General features: G+C 34.8%; 1 protein-coding gene across 4 annotated transcripts in view; it reads left to right on the top strand.

Moving 5' to 3' along the window:
- The window catches only part of Klp10A (kinesin-like protein 10A), a 469,762-nt gene that overhangs the window by 326,817 nt on the left and 123,011 nt on the right, over positions 1-19,934 (top strand). For all 4 annotated transcript variants that reach the window (XM_090390589.1, XM_090390588.1, XM_090390590.1 and 1 more), the window contains one exon: positions 4,591-4,701. In XM_090390589.1, coding sequence (XP_090246715.1) covers positions 4,591-4,701 — 111 coding nt within the window. The remainder of the gene's footprint in view (positions 1-4,590; positions 4,702-19,934) is intronic.

Here is a 19,934-nt window from a genome sequence, read left to right as displayed (position 1 = left end):
TGTGGACACCTTTGAGCCCCTTCGAACAGAGGTACAGATGGCATAATGGGTCAAATTCTTAGCATTCTAGTGGTTTTTAAACTTCCCAGAAGACAAGGGCAGGATGTGCACTGAGTCAGTAGCACCCAGAAATCAGTGGCTGTGATTGGTTGTGTCAACCAATACGAATGAACATTGTCGTTTGTCATGAGTTGCTGTTTTTGTTTTCTGAGTTTCATCTGTTTCGTGTGCATGAAGTGTGAATGGACTTGTATAGGACATCGATAAAGAAGTTTTTAATATATAATTTTTCTATAAGTAATTTATAACTTTTTTGCCCGCATTTGCAATGGGAAACAGTGTCGATCTACAGAATGTCCTATTTTCTGCCAGATCTTTTGTGGATTGTATGATTGCAGTCAAATTATATGATTGTATGATTTGTGAGCAATCACAAAAGATGCAAAAATTGAGTACATGAGACACTTCTCTATTTCCCAACGCAATACAGTAGAATGGTTAACTAGATGTGAAGTGTGGTCAAGACTTTTTTTGTTGGCCTTGTTTATTATTCTCCAAAGAGAAAGGCATTTGGAATGTGCATGGATATTCTGACCTTCATCATTTATCTGCAGCAGTACAAAAACATTAGCGCTCTCAATCACATGTTCAGTCAGTTTTAAATCTTAAGATGTTTGGAAAACAAAGAGTTTACATGCTCATTGACAAAGAAAAGTTTAAATTACCCAACATACATACATGCATACAAACAAGTTATCCTACAATTAATGTATTGGACCAATTAAGGTGTGTACTCTTAAAACTTTCAGACATGAATAAAAATATCAATCATTCAGTGAAATTGACAAATTCTGTAGAGTGAGTTGCATATGCCGCACGTCAGCACACCTAACTGAAATAGGCACGTGAATATTTATTAATAAAAATAAAAATGTGTGTAAATGGCAGAAGGGGTGCTTAAGGGTCAAAGCTGTATAACTGAGAGGAGACCTCCACATAGCCTTTAAAGGAATTCAGAGAACCGACCAGGGCTTCTGACCTAATGTCCAATCCTCACCTTCTCGTGGTGCACCCTGTTGGGTATCTACTTTGATACTGAACGAACGAGGATGGGCTGGCAATTTGGGATTTAGCCGACCAAATTGTATTCTTATTGGTTAAACCAAAATAAAAAATGATGGTACAACATGACAAAATTTCATGCCGGCTGGGGCGTCGCCCGGTTAAACAAGGCCCCCGTTGTTTTCGCTAGGGAACCAGGGCGAACAGCGAAAAGTCAGCTACTGGAACAAATCTGAAAACAAACCCCAACTCAACATCACCAGAGTTAAAGATCGGTACTATCAACGTAAGAAGCCTGAATGGCAAAGAAATGGAGCTAGCTGAGGAATTAGATAAGTACCAGATCGACATAATAGGGGTGACTGAAACAAAAAAGACCAAAACTGGTAAGATCTTTCTGAGCAATAAATACAAAATGTTATATTCAGGCAATAACAATCAAGGAAAAGAAGGAGTAGCCATAGTATTCAACACAAAATACGAGGCTAATCTTCTTGAATGGCAGTCAGTCTCAAGTAGAGTAATGTGGGCAAATATGAGAATGGGGAACTGGACAATGCGACTTATTTCTGCCTATGGTCCCACAGAAGGTTCTACTAAGGTAGAAGTGGAGGAATTTTTTGAGGCTTTAGAAAAAGCAACTGACACAATGAAAAAGGAAAAGTTGGTCCTTGTTGGGGATCTAAATAGTAGAGTAGGAAATGATTGTGAGACATACAAAAATATTTGGGGAAAATTTGGAGAAAAGAGCAAAGCTAATAATAATGGCAAATATCTGTTGGATTTCTGCTCAGGACATGGACTGGTTATTACTAACACCATGTTCCAACATAAAAATGTGCACAAATTCACATGGAGAGAAGAGGCTAGGAATAAGAAAAGTCTCATTGACTATGTTATTGTTGATAGTGATGTTTTCTCCCTGGTGCAGGACACCAGAGTGTACAGAGGATTTGAAATTGGAAGTGATCACTATTTAGTCTTGAGCAGGATAAAATTGAATTTCATATTGAAAAGAATAACATGTAAGAAAGTTTTGAAGCGAATAAAAGTTGAGCAGCTCTCAGATGTAAACTGTAGACTAAAATACGGAAATATTATTGAAAAGAAAATGAAAGAGTTTGAGAACAGGAATCAAACCTTGGAGATTCAGTGGCAAACTCTGAAGGAAACATTGATTGATTCTGCCAGAGAGGCATGTGGTGAGGTTGTGTGCAAAGATAAAAAAAAATCAGAACTCCCTGGTGGACACAGGAAGTTAAAGAGGCAGTGAAGGAAAAGAAGAAAGCATATCAAAGGTTCCTGGCAAATAAGTCAGCTTTTACTCTTACAGAATACAGAGACAAATGTAAGAAAGCTAAACAGTGTGTAAAACTAGCTAAACAAAAGTCATGGGAGGACTTTGGCAAGAATATAGAAAATAAATATCAAGAAGGTGGCAAAATATTCTGGAAGTTGTTGAAGAAGCTTAGGAATGGAGGAAAGAGTGCTGTAAAAGGAATTAGAGATGATAAAGGTGAAATGAAAACAGGAGAAAAAGATATCCTTGAAGTATGGAGTAATTACTTTGAAAAACTGCTAAATGAAACAAGCAGTCATGACAGCACAGTGATAAAAAACACTGACCAGGCATGCAGTCAGGAATACATATCCATACTTGAAGTAGAAAAAGCCATCAAAGGCTTGAAATGTGGAAAGGCAGCAGGAGTAGATGATATTCGACCAGAAATGCTGAAGTATGGTGGTATAAGAGTCTTACAGTGGCTGCACTGCATAGTTCAGAAAGCCTGGACAGAGGGACGAATTCCCGATGATTGGAGTAGAGCTCTCATAGTACCCATATATAAAAAGGGAAATAAAACTGAATGTGAGAATTACAGAGGTATTTCCCTACTGAGTGTTCCTGGCAAGATCTATGCAAGTATACTTGAGAAACGGTTGAGAAGAATTGTGGAAGAAAAGCTTGGTGAAGAACAAGCTGGATTCTGGCCAAATAGAGGCTGTCAGGATCAGATCTTCACTTTACGACAAATAGTCGAGAAAGCATGTGAATATAACAAAGATCTGTATTTAAGTTTTGTCGATTTGGAAAAGGCATATGACAAGGTGCCAAGAGAGAAGCTATTCAATACGCTGCAGTTATATGGTGTCAATGGGGCATTATATCAAGCAATACTTAGTCTTTATTTGAGTTGTGAGTCAGCAGTTAGAATTGAAGGAAGTACAGGAAGATGGTTTAATGTTAAATCTGGTGTGAGACAAGGATGTACATTATCCCCTCTGTTATTCATTATCTATATGGATCACATTATGAAGGAATGTGGTATTAAACCTGATATCAAAATTGGAGATGTTAATGTCAGCTCTTTGCTTTATGCGGATGATGTTATACTTCTAAATAAATCCGCTACAAGTCTGCAAGATTCTCTGACTAAATTGAATAGCTGTTGTAATAGATATGGTATGAAGGTCAGCAATAAAAAGACAAAGACAATGAAAATAGGCAGAATCATTGAAAATGTCAACTGTGTTGTGAATGGAAAACCTGTGGAACAAGTAAAACATTTCAGCTACTTAGGCACAATTTTTACTGAAGATGGTAAACTAAATATAGAAATAGACAACAGAATCAGCAAAGCTGGTATGGTGGGAAGTCAATTGAATAAATTCATATGGAATAAGAAAGAAATTAGTCGGAACACTAAATTAGCTGTATACAAGACTGTGTTCAAACCAATTTTAACTTATGGATCTGAGAGCTGGGTCAGAAGTAAAACACTTGACCAAAGACTAGAGACCGCAGATATGAGAGTCCTGAGAAAGATTAGAGGCATGAACAGATGGCATCAATGGCAATATCATATTAAAAATGAGGATATTAGGAAAGAACTTGACATTGTCAGCATCCAGGAATGCGTTAGCAGAGCTAATCTCAGATGGTATGGTCACTTAAATAGAATGGGAGTGGAAAGATTAGCAAAACAAGTGTTCTCTGCCAGGTTGGCAGGAAAACGACCCAGAGGAAGACCAAGATATAGGTGGATTGATACGGTACAAAGTGCCTTAGACGATAGAAATATAAGATCTGATAATGTTGGAGTCTTGACAAGTAACAGACTGATTTGGAGGAAAATTGTAGATAGGAAGTTAGTAATGATGTAATTTTTTCATGTAGTTCTGTCATATCCTGTACACCCCTTGAGGGTACATGGCAGGAATTTGATGATGATGATGATGATAAATGGCAGAATTGGTAAGCAATTTCTTTACACACACTTTGCTGGGAAAATGACTTAAATGCAAGTTTCAACTAGAAAGGCAAGAATTATTGTATATTTATTATACGGTTCATAAAAAATTTTAGTTAGTTACATCATGTTTTTCATATGTAGTATGTAGTTAATTTTTCTGTTTAAATTGATTGTCATCAGCAAATACATCACATTTGTGTACATACTTAGTTTCTAAGAAATTCATTCAGTATACATACATACATCAAAAATATATATACATATTATTTTTTTAAAGGAATGCATTCGTGCTTTAGGACGCAAAGGTGCTCATTTACCATTTCGTGCCAGCAAACTAACACAAGTTTTACGGGATTCTTTCATTGGAGAAAATTCAAGAACTTGTATGGTAAGTTGTTAAAAAAAAGATTGTTTTTTAAAAAATTAACCCTTACTGGGATCCATAAATACAACTTAAATCTACTAGCGACAAAAGAATTTTACTTGCACAAGGTATTGGTCTTCTTTACATACATTTTATTATAGGTAATGATTTAAAAAAACACAATGTCATGATAACAAAACAAATAAAACATTTTTAAATGTTTGCTAATATTACAAGTAATTCTATAGAAACGCTTTCCTTTAATGTGGCTTCACATTAAACAGCTCAGCACAACTGAGTTTGTGCTTTCTTTCATTTACTTTTAATAATGAAGGGTGAATTTATATAAATTATCGATTAACAATAATTTTAATAAGAAAGACAAATAATAAAATTCATGAAAACAAAGTAGGTAGCACTTCCTGTAGAGCCAAAATTGCTTGATCTGGTCTTTGACTTGTCTTTGCAAGATGATTGCATTTTTTAAGTAACAGTATCAAAAAGCATTTTTGTTATTTAAAATGTTCATGTATTTAATTACACTAAGTAATTTGTTTTGTGAGCTGTGAAAATAAACTTAGGCCAGTTACTGTATTACAAATGTGTAACTGCTTAATGTGTAAAGGTGTTGGAAGAATAAGATGTATAGATGTACTACAGTATTTATATTGAAAGTTTTTTCACTTGGCTATACTATAAATTAAAGATGCCAAGAAATTATATTCATAGTTTCATCCTTTATCCAAGTGTAAGCAAACAAAGTTTGCACCTGAAGTATTTTCAGGACTGGGGCAACTCGTAGTAAAGGTGGTATGACTTCACATCACTTGCGTTAGTATCCCAGAATGTAAAGCACATCTCCTTGCAGACATGTATAATGCAATGCATTATGAGAAGGGTTACCACCCAGACCGGTTTCAACCCAAGTATATAATTTTTTTGGTATCTTTAATTTATAGTATAACCAAGTGGAAAAACTTTCAAAAACTATCCAGGTGTAAGCAAACAAAGTTTGTGTGTGAAGTAACTTCACGATTGAGTTATTGTATATAGAGCCTAATGACTTCCGTGTGTAGAGGCTTAAGTGCGGTGAGGACATCATGTTGGAGGCTTAAGGTTGTATTAAGCTTCCTAAGATTTGGGAAACACTTATCACCAGAGGTCCCACCCTACATTCCAGGCAACCTACAACTGCCTTTAGAGGGTGCTCAACCTAGTTAGGACTTTAGTGTCACCCACGTGGTTGGGCTTAGTATTGTTTGTTATTTGTATGTTACATTAGTTTTTTGTAATCCCTGAAGATGTCTCAGTGACTGAGACGAAACATCATCATCATCAAATTCCTGCCATGTACCCTCAAAGGGGTATACAGGATATGATAGTACTACATGAAAAATTTACATCATTGCTAACTTCCTATCTGCAATTTTCCTCCAAATCAGTCTGTTACTTGTCAAGACTCCAACATTATCAGATCTTATATTTCTATCGTCTAAAGCACATTGTACCGTATCAATCTACCTATATCTTCGTCTTCATCTGGGTCTTTTTCCTGCCAACTTGGCAGAGAACACTTGTTTGGCTAATCTTTCCTCGCCCATTCTGTTTAAGTGACCGTACCACTTGAGATTAGTTCTGCTAACGCATTCCTGGATGCTGACAATATCAAGTTCTTTCCTAATATCCTCATTTTTAATATGATATTGCCATTGATGCCATCTGTTCACGCCTGTAATCTTTCTCAGAACTCTCATATATATAATCTTTGATCAAGTGTTTTACTTCTGACACAGCTCTCAGATCCATAAGTTAAAACTGGTTTCAACACTGTTTTGTATACTAATTTAGTGTTCCGACTAATTTCTCTCTTATTCCATATGAATTTATTCAGTTGACTTCCCACCATACCAGCTTTGCTGATTCTGTTATCTGTTTCTATATTTAATTTACCATCTTCAGTAAAAATCGTGCCTAAGTAGCTGAAATGTTTTACTTGTTCCACAGGTTCTCCATTCACAACAGGGTTGACATTTTCACTGATTCTGTCTATTTTCGTTGTCTTTGTCTTTTTATTGCTGACCTTCATACCATATGTATTACAACAGTTAATCAATTTAGTCAGAGAATCTTGCAGATTTGTAGCGGATTTATTTAGAAGTATAACATCATCCGCATAAAGCAAAGAACTGACATTAACATCGCTAATTTTGATATCATGTTTAATACCACTTTCCTTCATAATGTGATCCATATAGATGATGAATAACAGAGGGGATAATGTACATCCTTGTCTCACACCAGATTTAACATTAAACCATCTTCCTGTACTTCCTTCATTTCTAACTGCTGACTTACAACTCAAATAAAGACTAAGTATTGCTTGATATAATGCCCCATTGACACCATATAACTGTAGCATATTGAATAGCTTCTCTCTTGGCACCTTATCATATGCCTTTTCCAAATCGACAAAACTTTAATATAGATCTTTGTTATATTCCCATGCTTTCTCGACTATTTGTCGTAAAGTGAAGATCTGGTCCTGACAGCCTCTATTTGGTCTGAATCCAGCTTGTTCTTCACCAAGCTTTTCTTCCACAATTCTTCTCAACCGTTTCTCAAGTATACTTGCATAGTTCTTGCCAGGAACACTCAGTAGGGTAATACCTCTGTAATTCTCACATTCAGTTTTATTTCCCTTTTTATATATGGGTACTATGAGAGCTCTACTCCAATCATCGGGAATATGTCCCTCTGTCCAGGCTTTCTTAACTATGCAATGCAGCCACTGTAAGACTCTTATACCACCATACTTCAGCATTTCTGGTCGAATATCATCTACTTCTGCTGCCTTTCCATATTTCAAGCCTTTGATGGCTTTTTCTACTTCAAGTATGGATATGTATTCCTGACTGCATGGCTGGTTAGTGTTTTTTATAACTGTGCTGTCATCACTGCTTGTTTCATTTAGCAGTTTTTCAAAGTAATTACCTGAATTGCTTTGAAATTCAGGTAATTTCTTTATTTTCATGTCACCTTTATCATCTCTAACTCCTTTTACAGCACTCTTTCCTCCATTCCTAAGCTTCTTCAACAACCTCCAGAATATTTTGCCACCTTCTTGATATTTATTTTCTATATTCCTGCCGAAGTCCTCCTATGACTTTTCTTTAGCTAGTTTTACACACTAATAAGGACTTTCTTCAAGGCTTGCCACTGAATCTCCAAGGTTTGATTCCTGTTCTCAAACTCTCATTTTTTCTTCAATAATCCTTGTGTATTTTAGTCTACAGTTCACATCTGAGAGCTGCTCAACTTTTATTCGCTTTAAAACTTTCTTGCATGTTAATCTTTTCAATATGAAATTCAATTTTATCCTGCTCAAGACTAAACAGTGATCACTTCCAATTTCAAATTCTCTGTTCACTCTGGTGTCCTGCACCAGGGAGAAAACATCACTAATAACAATAACATAGTCAATGAGACTTTTCTCATTCCTTGCCTCTTCTCTCCATGTGAATTTGTGCACATTTTTATGTTGGAACATGGTGTTAGTAATAACCAGTTCATGTCCTGAACAGAAATCCAACAGATATTTGCCATTATTATTAGCTTTGCTCTTTTCACCAAATTTTCCCAAAATTTTTTGTATGTCTCACAATCATTTCCTACTCTACTATTTAGATCCCCAACAAGGACCAACTTTTCCTTTTTCATTGTGTCAGTTGCTTTTTCTAAAGCCTCAAAAAATTCCTCCACTGCTACTTTAGTAGAACCTTCTGTGGGACCATAGGCACAAATAAGTCTCATTATCCAGTTCCCCATTCTCATATTTGCCCACATTACTCTACATGGGACTGACTGCCATTCAAGAAGATTAGCCTCGTATTTTGCATTGTATACTATGGCTACTCCTTCTTTTCCTTGATTGTCATTGCCTGAATATAACATTTTGTATTTATTGCTCAGAAAGATCTCACCAGTTTTTGTCTTTTTTGTTTCAGTGATCCCTATTATGTCGATCTGGTACTTATCTAATTCCTCAACTAGCTTCATTTCTTTGCCATTCAGGCTTCTTATGTATTACAACCAATCTTTAACTGTGGTGATATTGAGTTGGGGTGTGTTTTCAGATTTGTTCCAGTTGCTGACTTTTTGTTGTTCGCCTGGTTCCCTAGTAAAAACAACAGGGGCGTTGTTTAACTGGGCGACTCCCCAGCCAGCATAAAATTTTGTCATGTTGTACCATCATTTTTTTTTTTGGTTTAACCAATAGGAATACAATTTGGTCGGCTAAATCCCAAATTGTCAGCCCATCCTCATTTGTTCAGTATACAGGTATATACCTTACAGGGTACACCACGAGATAGTGAGGATTGGACATTAGGTCAGAGGCCCTGGTCGGTTCTCCACATTCCTTTAAAGGGTATGTGGAGGTCTCCTCTCAGTTATACAGCTTTGACCCTTAAGCACCACATAATCCATTGAGTTGAACCGGAAAAAATACACATAGACAGTATACCCCTTCAAAAAATGCTATTGCAGCTAAAGTATCATCATCATCATCATCATCAAATTCCTGCCATGTACCCTCAAGGGGTGTACAGGATATGACAGTACTACATGAAAAAATTACATCATTACTAACTTCCTATCTACAATTTTCCTCCAAATCAGTCTGTTACTTGTCAAGACTCCAACATTATCAGATCTTATATTTCTATCGTCTAAGGCACTTTGTACCGTATCAATCCACCTATATCTTGGTCTTCCTCTGGGTCGTTTTCCTGCCAACCTGGCAGAGAACACTTGTTTTGCTAATCTTTCCTCTCCCATTCTATTTAAGTGACCATACCATCTGAGATTAGCTCTGCTAACGCATTCCTGGATGCTGACAATGTCAAGTTCTTTCCTAATATCCTCATTTTTAATATGATATTGCCATTGATGCCATCTGTTCACGCCTCTAATCTTTCTCAGGACTCTCATATCTGCGGTCTCTAGTCTTTGGTCAAGTGTTTTACTTCTGACCCAGCTCTCAGATCCATAAGTTAAAATTGGTTTGAACACAGTCTTGTATACAGCTAATTTAGTGTTCCGACTAATTTCTTTCTTATTCCATATGAATTTATTCAATTGACTTCCCACCATACCAGCTTTGCTGATTCTGTTGTCTATTTCTATATTTAGTTTACCATCTTCAGTAAAAATTGTGCCTAAGTAGCTGAAATGTTTTACTTGTTCTACAGGTTTTCCATTCACAACACAGTTGACATTTTCAATGATTCTGCCTATTTTCATTGTCTTTGTCTTTTTATTGCTGACCTTCATACCATATCTATTACAACAGCTATTCAATTTAGTCAGAGAATCTTGCAGACTTGTAGCGGATTTATTTAGAAGTATAACATCATCCGCATAAAGCAAAGAGCTGACATTAACATCTCCAATTTTGATATCAGGTTTAATACCACATTCCTTCATAATGTGATCCATATAGATAATGAATAACAGAGGGGATAACGTACATCCTTGTCTCACACCAGATTTAACATTAAACCATCTTCCTGTACTTCCTTCAATTCTAACTGCAGACTCACAACTCAAATAAAGACTAAGTATTGCTTGATATAATGCCCCATTGACACCATATAACTGTAGCATATTGAATAGCTTCTCTCTTGGCACCTTATCATATGCCTTTTCCAAATCGACAAAACTTTAATATAGATCTTTGTTATATTCCCATGCTTTCTCGACTATTTGTCGTAAAGTGAAGATCTGGTCCTGACAGCCTCTATTTGGTCTGAATCCAGCTTGTTCTTCACCAAGCTTTTCTTCCACAATTCTTCTCAACCGTTTCTCAAGTATACTTGCATAGTTCTTGCCAGGAACACTCAGTAGGGTAATACCTCTGTAATTCTCACATTCAGTTTTATTTCCCTTTTTATATATGGGTACTATGAGAGCTCTACTCCAATCATTGGGAATTCATCCCTCTGTCCAGGCTTTCTGAACTATGCAGTGCAGCCACTGTAAGACTTTTATACCACCATACTTCAGCATTTTTGGTCGAATATCATCTACTCCTGCTGCCTTTCCACATTTCAAGCCTTTGATGGCTTTTTCTACTTCAAGTATGAATATGTATTCCTGACTGCATGCCTGGTCAGTGTTTTTTTATCACTGTGCTGTCATCACTGCTTGTTTCATTTAGCAGTTTTTCAAAGTAATTACTCCATACTTCAAGGATATCTTTTTCTCCTGTTTTCATTTCACCTTTATCATCTCTAATTCCTTTTACAGCACTCTTTCCTCCATTCCTAAGCTTCTTCAACAACCTCCAGAATATTTTGCCACCTTCTTGATATTTATTTTCTATATTCTTGCCAAAGTCCTCCCGTGACTTTTGTTTAGCTAGTTTTACACACTGTTTAGCTTTCTTACATTTGTCTCTGTATTCTGTAAGAGTAAAAGCTGACTTATTTGCCAGGAACTTTTGATATGCTTTCTTCTTTTCCTTCACTGCCTCTTTAACTTCCTGTGTCCACCAGGGAGTTCTGATTTTTTTATCTTTGCACACAACCTCACCACATGCCTCTCTGGCAGAATCAATCAATGTTTCCTTTAGAGTTTGCCACTGAATCTCCAAGGTTTGATTCCTGTTCTCAAACTCTTTCATTTTCTTTTCAATAATATTTCTGTATTTTAGTCTACAGTTTACATCTGAGAGCTGCTCAACTTTTATTCGCTTTAAAACTTTCTTACATGTTATTCTTTTCAATATGAAATTCAATTTTATCCTGCTCAAGACTAAATAGTGATCACTTCCAATTTCAAATCCTCTGTACACTCTGGTGTCCTGCACCAGGGAGAAAACATCACTATCAACAATAACATAGTCAATGAGACTTTTCTTATTCCTAGCCTCTTCTCTCCATGTGAATTTGTGCACATTTTTATGTTGGAACATGGTGTTAGTAATAACCAGTCCATGTCCTGAGCAGAAATCCAACAGATATTTGCCATTATTATTAGCTTTGCTCTTTTCTCCAAATTTTCCCAAAATATTTTTGTATGTCTCACAATCATTTCCTACTCTACTATTTAGATCCCCAACAAGGACCAACTTTTCCTTTTTCATTGTGTCAGTTGCTTTTTCTAAAGCCTCAAAAAATTCCTCCACTTCTACCTTAGTAGAACCTTCTGTGGGACCATAGGCAGAAATAAATCTCATTGTCCAGTTCCCCATTCTCATATTTGCCCACATTACTCTACTTGAGACTGACTGCCATTCAAGAAGATTAGCCTCGTATTTTGTGTTGAATACTATGGCTACTCCTTCTTTTCCTTGATTGTTATTGTCTGAATATAACATTTTGTATTTATTGCTCAGAAAGATCTCACCAGTTTTGGTCTTTTTTGTTTCAGTCACCCCTATTATGTCGATCTGGTACTTATCTAATTCCTCAGCTAGCTCCATTTCTTTGCCATTCAGGCTTCTTACGTTGATAGTACCGATCTTTAACTCTGGTGATGTTGAGTTGGGGTTTGTTTTCAGATTTGTTCCAGTAACTGACTTTTCGCTGTTCGCCCTGGTTCCCTGGCAAAAACAACGGGGGCCTTGTTTAACCGGGCGACGCCCCAGCCGGCATGAAATTTTGTCATGTTGTACCATCATTTTTTATTTTGGTTTAACCAATAAGAATACAATTTGGTCGGCTAAATCCCAAATTGCCAGCCCATCCTCGTTCGTTCAGTATCAAAGTAGATACCCAACAGGGTGCACCACGAGAAGGTGAGGATTGGACATTAGGTCAGAAGCCCTGGTCGGTTCTCCGCATTCCTTTAAAGGCTATGTGGAGGTCTCCTCTCAGTTATACAGCTTTGACCCTTAAGCACCCCCTTAAGCAGCTAAAGTATTAGCAGTGCAATTCACTACTAAATTTATGAATGTGAACTACAGGGTACATACATTGCTCTTGCAGTATCAATAATTGAAAAATAAAAGTCTACCTTAAATTTTTGTTTAAAATCTGTTATGAATTCACCCTCTGTTTCATATATGCAATTTTTTTTTTACCCCTAAGTCTGTTTCTTGTTCAAAATTACGCGTTACACCTAAGACCGCAGCGATTTTTTCCAAATCTGTTAACATAGTTTCAAATTCATCCTCATTTCGGATTTTCATTAAAAATTCTTTGTATCATTAATACAATGGCACCATTTATATCAAGGCTTGTATTCTGAAGTTATTTACTTGTAAAGTTTATTTCAAAAAGTATATTATACCACATTACTAAGGATGCGATAAAGTTGAACTTCCTTAAAATTTTAAGAAGACTACTTGCATCTAATTTCATTGTATTTCCATTTAATCCACATAAACTATCATCTTGAGATATTTCTTGCAGTGCTTCTCAAACATCGGACAAATTATATCTTAAGGACTTTAATGAGTCAATTCAACTCTCCCATCGTGTATTACAGACTGGTTTGAGTGTTAAATTACTTATGTGTCTTTTGATGTCAATCCATCGAGTCGAACCGGAAAAAATACATATAGACAATGTACCCCGTCAAAAAATGCTATTTCAGCTAAAGTATTAGCAGTGCAATTCACTACTAAATTTAATGAATGTGAACCACAGGGTACATACATTGCTCTCAGGTTAATATTTTAAAAATTCGTAGCTGCACACCTTTTACATCACCTTTCATATTACTGGCATTATCGTATCCTTGACCTCATAAATCTTGTATTGGTAATAAAAATTTGTCTAGAGTTCCTAGTATTTCATTTGATAAAAATTCTCCAGTGGTATTTTTTATTTCTATAAATCCCAAAAAGTGTTCTTTTATAGAAACCGTGCTATTACTAGTGTCTACAAATCGAAGTACTATTCTCATTTGTTCCGTGCGACCAATGTATGTCGGAAGTACAGTCAATAATAATGAAAAAATATTTTGTGGCAACAACAGATTCTAAAATTTTTTTTTATCACATTGGCGAAGATGTTTATTATTTCATTTTGTGAATATCTTTTCCAAGATAATGCACATAGGTATCTTTATCTTTTATTCTTCAAAGATGTTCATTCATTATTAAATCAAACTTTTCTAGAAATTCGACAAATTTCAAAAAATTTCTGTTTCCATGTGAAAACAATGTTTCATTTGTTCCTTGAAATGATAAATTTTGAATAGCTGACATCTGAACTAAAGCATAGAGTCGTTCTAATACTTGCACCCAATGTTTCTTTTCTTTTCTAATAACTAGCAAGTTCTCTTCATTAATGGTTTTCTTTTCTTTTATTGAAATTTCTTATTCTTTCCACTTATGGTGCTTTGACTTTTTTCATGCACAGCTAAAATAGAAGAAGCATTTTTCCAGTCCCTCAGTCCAGAATCAGGAAGGTTAATCCGCCACATATCAAATAATAAACAGCAGAAGCAAAATGCAGAATCCGTGGATTTTGAATACAATGTCGGCGAGACAATGTCACAAACGATGCATTGTCTCGCCACTAAATAGTCTTCGATTATGATGAGTCGTTGAAAATCTTCTATTATTGTTATCTTTCGGAAAATCAAAGTTATGCATCTGATCAAGTCCATGCTCAACTAATAGTTGACGTAATTGATTGATATTGGAAAATTTTACATGACACCATGTTGCTGGATCATTATAATTTAAATTTGTAAAATCAAATCCTTTTATGATTGGATCTGTAGAACAACCAGCTTCAAATCAACAATACCCATATGATCTGTCGATTTCTCCTTCGATGTTTTAATCCAGTTTTTGATATCTGTATAATTCTCCTCCAATTCATTTATCGAAACTATACAAATTATCCAACGAATAATCTTGAAGATTTTCTTCTTGTATGCGATTACGATCTTCTCTGATTAAGATACTTTCAGGCGCAAACTTTGTTTGCACACACTTGGATAAAGGATTAAACTAAATTTATTATAGTCTAACCAAGTGAAAAATAAACTTTTAACATCTTTCTCTAAATCCAGAGTAATTTAATAAAAAGGTGGCACACCATTTGGCATCTCCTATAGGAGGAGATGACCTTGCTAATGCTTCTGCCTTGGTATCTCCACTTGGGCTTGGCTCCCACTGAAGAGACCTCAATAAAGGTCGAAACTAGTCTGGGTAGTGTCCCTTCCCTTAATGCATAACATTATACATATCCGCATGAGTTGCCCGGTGTTGTACCACTTTACCCCAGTCCTGAAGATATTTTCAGGCGCAAACTTTATTTGTACACACACTTGGATAAAGGATTAAACTAAATTTATTATAATTCTGTGTAATAATTTAGAAATTCTTCTAATTTCAATTTAGTGTTTAATTTTATGTTTTCTTTGGTATCTGCATTTAAGTGTTTCAAAATTTTATATACATTGGGTCTTATTTTATATAAATCATGTTCTAAATTAGAAACAAATTTGTTCCATGATTGTCTTTTTCTGACTTCTCTTTTAGCTATGGCTCTTATTCTTTTATATTCTATTTCATCTTCTAATCTTTTACTGCTTAACCATTTGTGATAGGCTTCTTGTTTCTTTTTGATTATTTCTTTGATTGTATCATCTCAGATCTTCAGTTTTTTTTCCTTTTATTGAATTTTTTGGTCTTTCCTAAGCTTTCATTTGCTGCTGCATTTAGTATCGGTTTTATATTAATCCATTCTATTTCTTCATTTTGTTTTATTTTATCTAGATATTGGTTAATTCTTTGTTCATATAGCCATTATACATTTGTGTCATTCAATAGTCTAGTTTTATAAACAAATATTTCAATTTTTCTTTCTGTTCTTGTTACTTGCAGCCATTTAGGTGGTAATCTTAATTTTATTTTAACAAGGAAGTGGTCACTGCTTATTTCATATCCTCTGTGAACTCTAACATCTAGTGAAAATTTTGATGTCTTTTCATTTAATATAAAGTAATCTAATATTGATTTCCATCCTCTTGCTGCCCAAGTATATTTATGTATGTCTTTATGTTTATAGAAGGAATTCATTATTTTTAGGTTATTATAAACTACAAAGTCAATCAATTTTTTACCATTCCTGTTTAGAGTATGTTCTCCATGTATTCCTATATTATTATTAATTTTCGTGTTTCCAATTCTTGCATTTAAGTCTCCTGCTAAAATTACGTAATCATTTTTATGTATTTTATTATATATGTTTTGTAGCTGATTATAAAAATCAATATTATCCTGTTCTCTTCCTTCTTCTGGGGCATATAAACCAATTATTGTTAAATAGCCTTCTATCTGTTTTTATTCTAGCTTCTATTATTCTTTCATTCCATAGTTTATAATGTTTTAACTGTTTTGAAAGGGAGTTATGAATCCAAATCATGACTCCTGCTTGTGCTCTTTGGTCTCTGTCGACTCCACTGTATATCATATTAAAATTTTCAGTTCGCATGGTTCCTTTTAATTTCTTTTTTGTTTTTTCAGTGATTACTGCTCTTTTAAAATTTCTTTCATTTAATAATTGGTCTAATTCTATTTCTTTATATGCTATTCCTCTTACATTCTTTGTTATGTGTATTATATTTTGTTTCCAATATTGTTTTACCTTTTCCATTTCAGGGTCATTTCCCATAGATTCAATCCGATTATCTTTTTCTGTCAGCTTACTAGTAGATTATGTTCTCCATGTCAGGGGACTAGCCTAACGATGGAATAGTTCAGTGGTAGGGCTGCTACCTTTAGGCTTCTGAACTAGCCTTCTTCCGAATTTAAACCCATATGAGGAATAGGGTATATTGAAGGGGGAAAGAGTAGTTTATAGAGAGGGCATAGTTGTAAGGCCAGAAATGAAAAGATCCCATGGCCCTCGAGTACTCTAATAGCATAAGTCATAAAATAAGAGTTGGCTGATAAGGCCTTATAGGAAAGATTAAAGCAAGTGGATCTTTCTCAAAGTATTAGAAGGAGAGGATAGATCCAGTTAGGGGGGGTCCTTGGGAGTGCCGCTTCCCTTACACTCAAGATGATTGCCCCTTATGGCCCAGTTGGGACACGAGTCCTTATTTGGTATATTCCTACCACCCCACCGTATACACACAAGTGCATGCGTGCGTGCACATGGTGGGCTCCCCTATCTGCCACCCAGGGGACGTGCTCTCTAGGGGTTACAGGGTCCTGCATAATAACGACAGGTCACTTGTTTTATTTTGGTGTAAGTTGCTTCTTAAATTATTGTATAAGGATAAATGTTTAAAAAAAAAAACGAAAAGGAAAGGAAAGAATTTAAATGCAATCAAATTAAGCTTGTTAATCAAGGTAAAAATAGGAACTTCATCAACTGTAAAGTTCAGATATTCTCACTAAAAATAAAAATTTTGAATTTACGGTAATAAAAATTGTAGCAAAAATCATATTTATGGAATTACAACATGGATCTAAATATAAATATAAAACTTTTCAGTTTGCAGTAGCATGCTCAATATGCCTACCTGGTTGACAGAATGGTTAACGTATCTGCTTTCCAACCACCCAACTTTAGGTGAAAGGTAAATTGTGTCGCCTTGTGCGAGACCACCTTACTTACTGGAGGCCTGGGATTCACATAAAAAGCATATAATATATATATATATATAGGATTAATTCAGTTCCAGCTTTATCGCACAATTATTAAGATTTATTCAACTCCAGATTTGATTTTTTTTTAAGTTGCAGTAATAAGCATAATAATTCCAGCTTTAGTTAAAACGTAGAAGCAATCAATAGTAACGATAACTTGCTATGCTCACTAACATCCACTTTTTTACTCGACATTTTACCTTAAAATTACTAGAATCTTGATGCACAAAAAAATTAACTGAAAATCAATTTAATTTATAATTAATAATAAACTTGAAAATCAGATGCTCTGTTTATGTGATATAGAAACTGCTCTTACCCACTAATTAATACAATTAGCAGCAGCACACAAAAAAAAACTTTTGTCTCAGAAACGTGTTTCAAAATGATCGCAGGTTCAATACTCAACGATCTGTTCTTTCCTAACAGGATTCTGGGAAATCACAGGGTGAAATATTCTTAAGAACATTATGGATTAAACTGACCATATATTTAATCTCTGGATTAAACTGCTAAGTCAGTGATTAGTCAGCACAAGGCAAACATTTAGTAAGAGAAAATTTCCAGAGAAGGAGATTTGAATTTAGTAATATTGATGAGAACGATAGTCCAGGTAGATCAAAAGCGAAAACCATCTGTGACAAAATGACACTAGTTTATTCAATTAAAAACACAAAAATACAACCAATTTATTAAATATCTTTATAGAGTTCATAATTAAAAGAACTCTAATAATAATAATACTAGATTTCTACAGATGTGTCTCATCTTGTTTTGGTATTATCAAAATTATCAAGTTATTCTGAAGCATTATGAATTTTGCTATTTTATTATTATGCCGCTAATATTTCTTCAAATGCAGCACTTTTTACAACAAAACTGGCTAAGTTATGTTGAATATATCTGTTTGCAACTATACTCAAAATCCCTTTGACCTAATAAAAATGTAGAATGCTGATGAAACTTCATCAGCATTCTATCTGTTAAAATGCAATTATCCTCCCCCCCCCACCCCCGCCATTAACAGATTGTCTTTATGTGCACCGTACTACTTGGAATTTCTTTACTGACCCTTTTTTGCTGCGCAATTTATTTATTGTGTCTTTTCCCAAATAAAAACAAATTTCACATGTGCGAAAATAATCAAAATGTTTGTTTACATTGGAAATATTATGTCAAATATTTCTATTTTTTAAATAACATTTATTGAAATAAATGACATTTTGCTTTCTTTCCTTGCAAAGTAAAATTATATGGGTCGCACATTTCAATTTTAGGAACGATTTTTTTTTTTTTTTTTTAAGGAACAACAAATGATGTTCAACTGCATTACTCCGGGGTTTCCGATACTGAGTCTTTTTAATATCAGAAATTTATATCCAGTGGTATTTTATCAGATATTCTTTGCCTTTGTCTTTTGCTTAAAACTGCAACAGTACAATTACTTTGGAAAAATAACGAATTCAACCAAACAAAAAGAAAGTGCATATATATTATCTAGCAGTATTTTGTGTGTGTGGTGATAATTTTGGGAGTGGGAGGGAGTTAGCCATTAAAGGCGAATTAATTCTGTTTGAAAATTTTGGAAATAAAATTTCATTTTGATGCATGCACCTACGCATGTTTCGAGGGATAAAGTGAAGGGAAAATATCGCTACTTCAAATGCTGCATGATACCGAAAATATGTACATAACAGTTGACTTCATAACTGCCGTTTATTTCGATTTGTAGGGAGTGATTGGGGGAAACCAAGAAAGTTGAAATGCAAAAACCAACAGATTACGTTTATAAAAATTATGCATTACATGATATGATTCAAGATTTACATATGATTCTCTATAAAGCAAGATTTAAATGTGTGAACCTTTGCACAATCTGTGAACTAACCTTCGAACTAAGATTATGAATTAAAAAAGAAAACTTAATTTGGAACAGATGGAGGATGTATTCATTTTTAGATTCGGATTTTCATGAATTTATAAAATAATTGTTTGACAAAAATAATTATCTTCAATCAACTTCTGGGAGAATTTTAAAATGTATTGGTGATTAAAATAATTAGCCAAAAAATTAATGGTGACATTGATCTTTCATAGTGATACAATATGAAGTGAAGAAAGTATGAAAGGATTTCTTATTTTGCGGTGGCATTAAAAACTATAATTATACAATAAAAACAAGCAGCAAAATGAATATAACTCGTAAGTATTTAGTCTGATATAATTTAGATTCCGGTTACCGAGCAAACGGCAAGCGACTGCGTTTCTTGCTGTAGGCAACTGAACATAGCTACTACATACGGCAAGTAATCTAGTTAAATGTTCTTTTCAGCGTGAAGGATTGTTGCTCCTTCTGATGGACATGACTGTCAAACTACACTTCTTATGCATGTTCTTTCAGCAGGTGGAGACAGAATATTATCCAGTTTTGCTGGACGTGTATATATGTCCAGCAAAGAAATGGTATGCTTACATACATGAATTTTATGGAATACGGGAGTTTATATGTAGCAAAATCTGGCACCCATAGGCGATTACCTAGGTTCACCTAATGATAAAACCAGCCCTGATTGGGGCCATTGTTGTAGTACATTTAATAAAGAACAGTCACTACATTTGGACACAAAACAAAAAAAAT

Source organism: Typopeltis vanoorti, chromosome 3, assembly GCF_054136105.1.
Source record: "Typopeltis vanoorti isolate ZY-2024b chromosome 3, IOZ_Tvanoo_1.0, whole genome shotgun sequence".
Lineage (NCBI taxonomy): Eukaryota > Metazoa > Arthropoda > Arachnida > Uropygi > Thelyphonidae > Typopeltis > Typopeltis vanoorti.
Note: the sequence above shows the minus strand (reverse complement) of the source record. Positions and strands in the feature narration are given on the sequence as shown.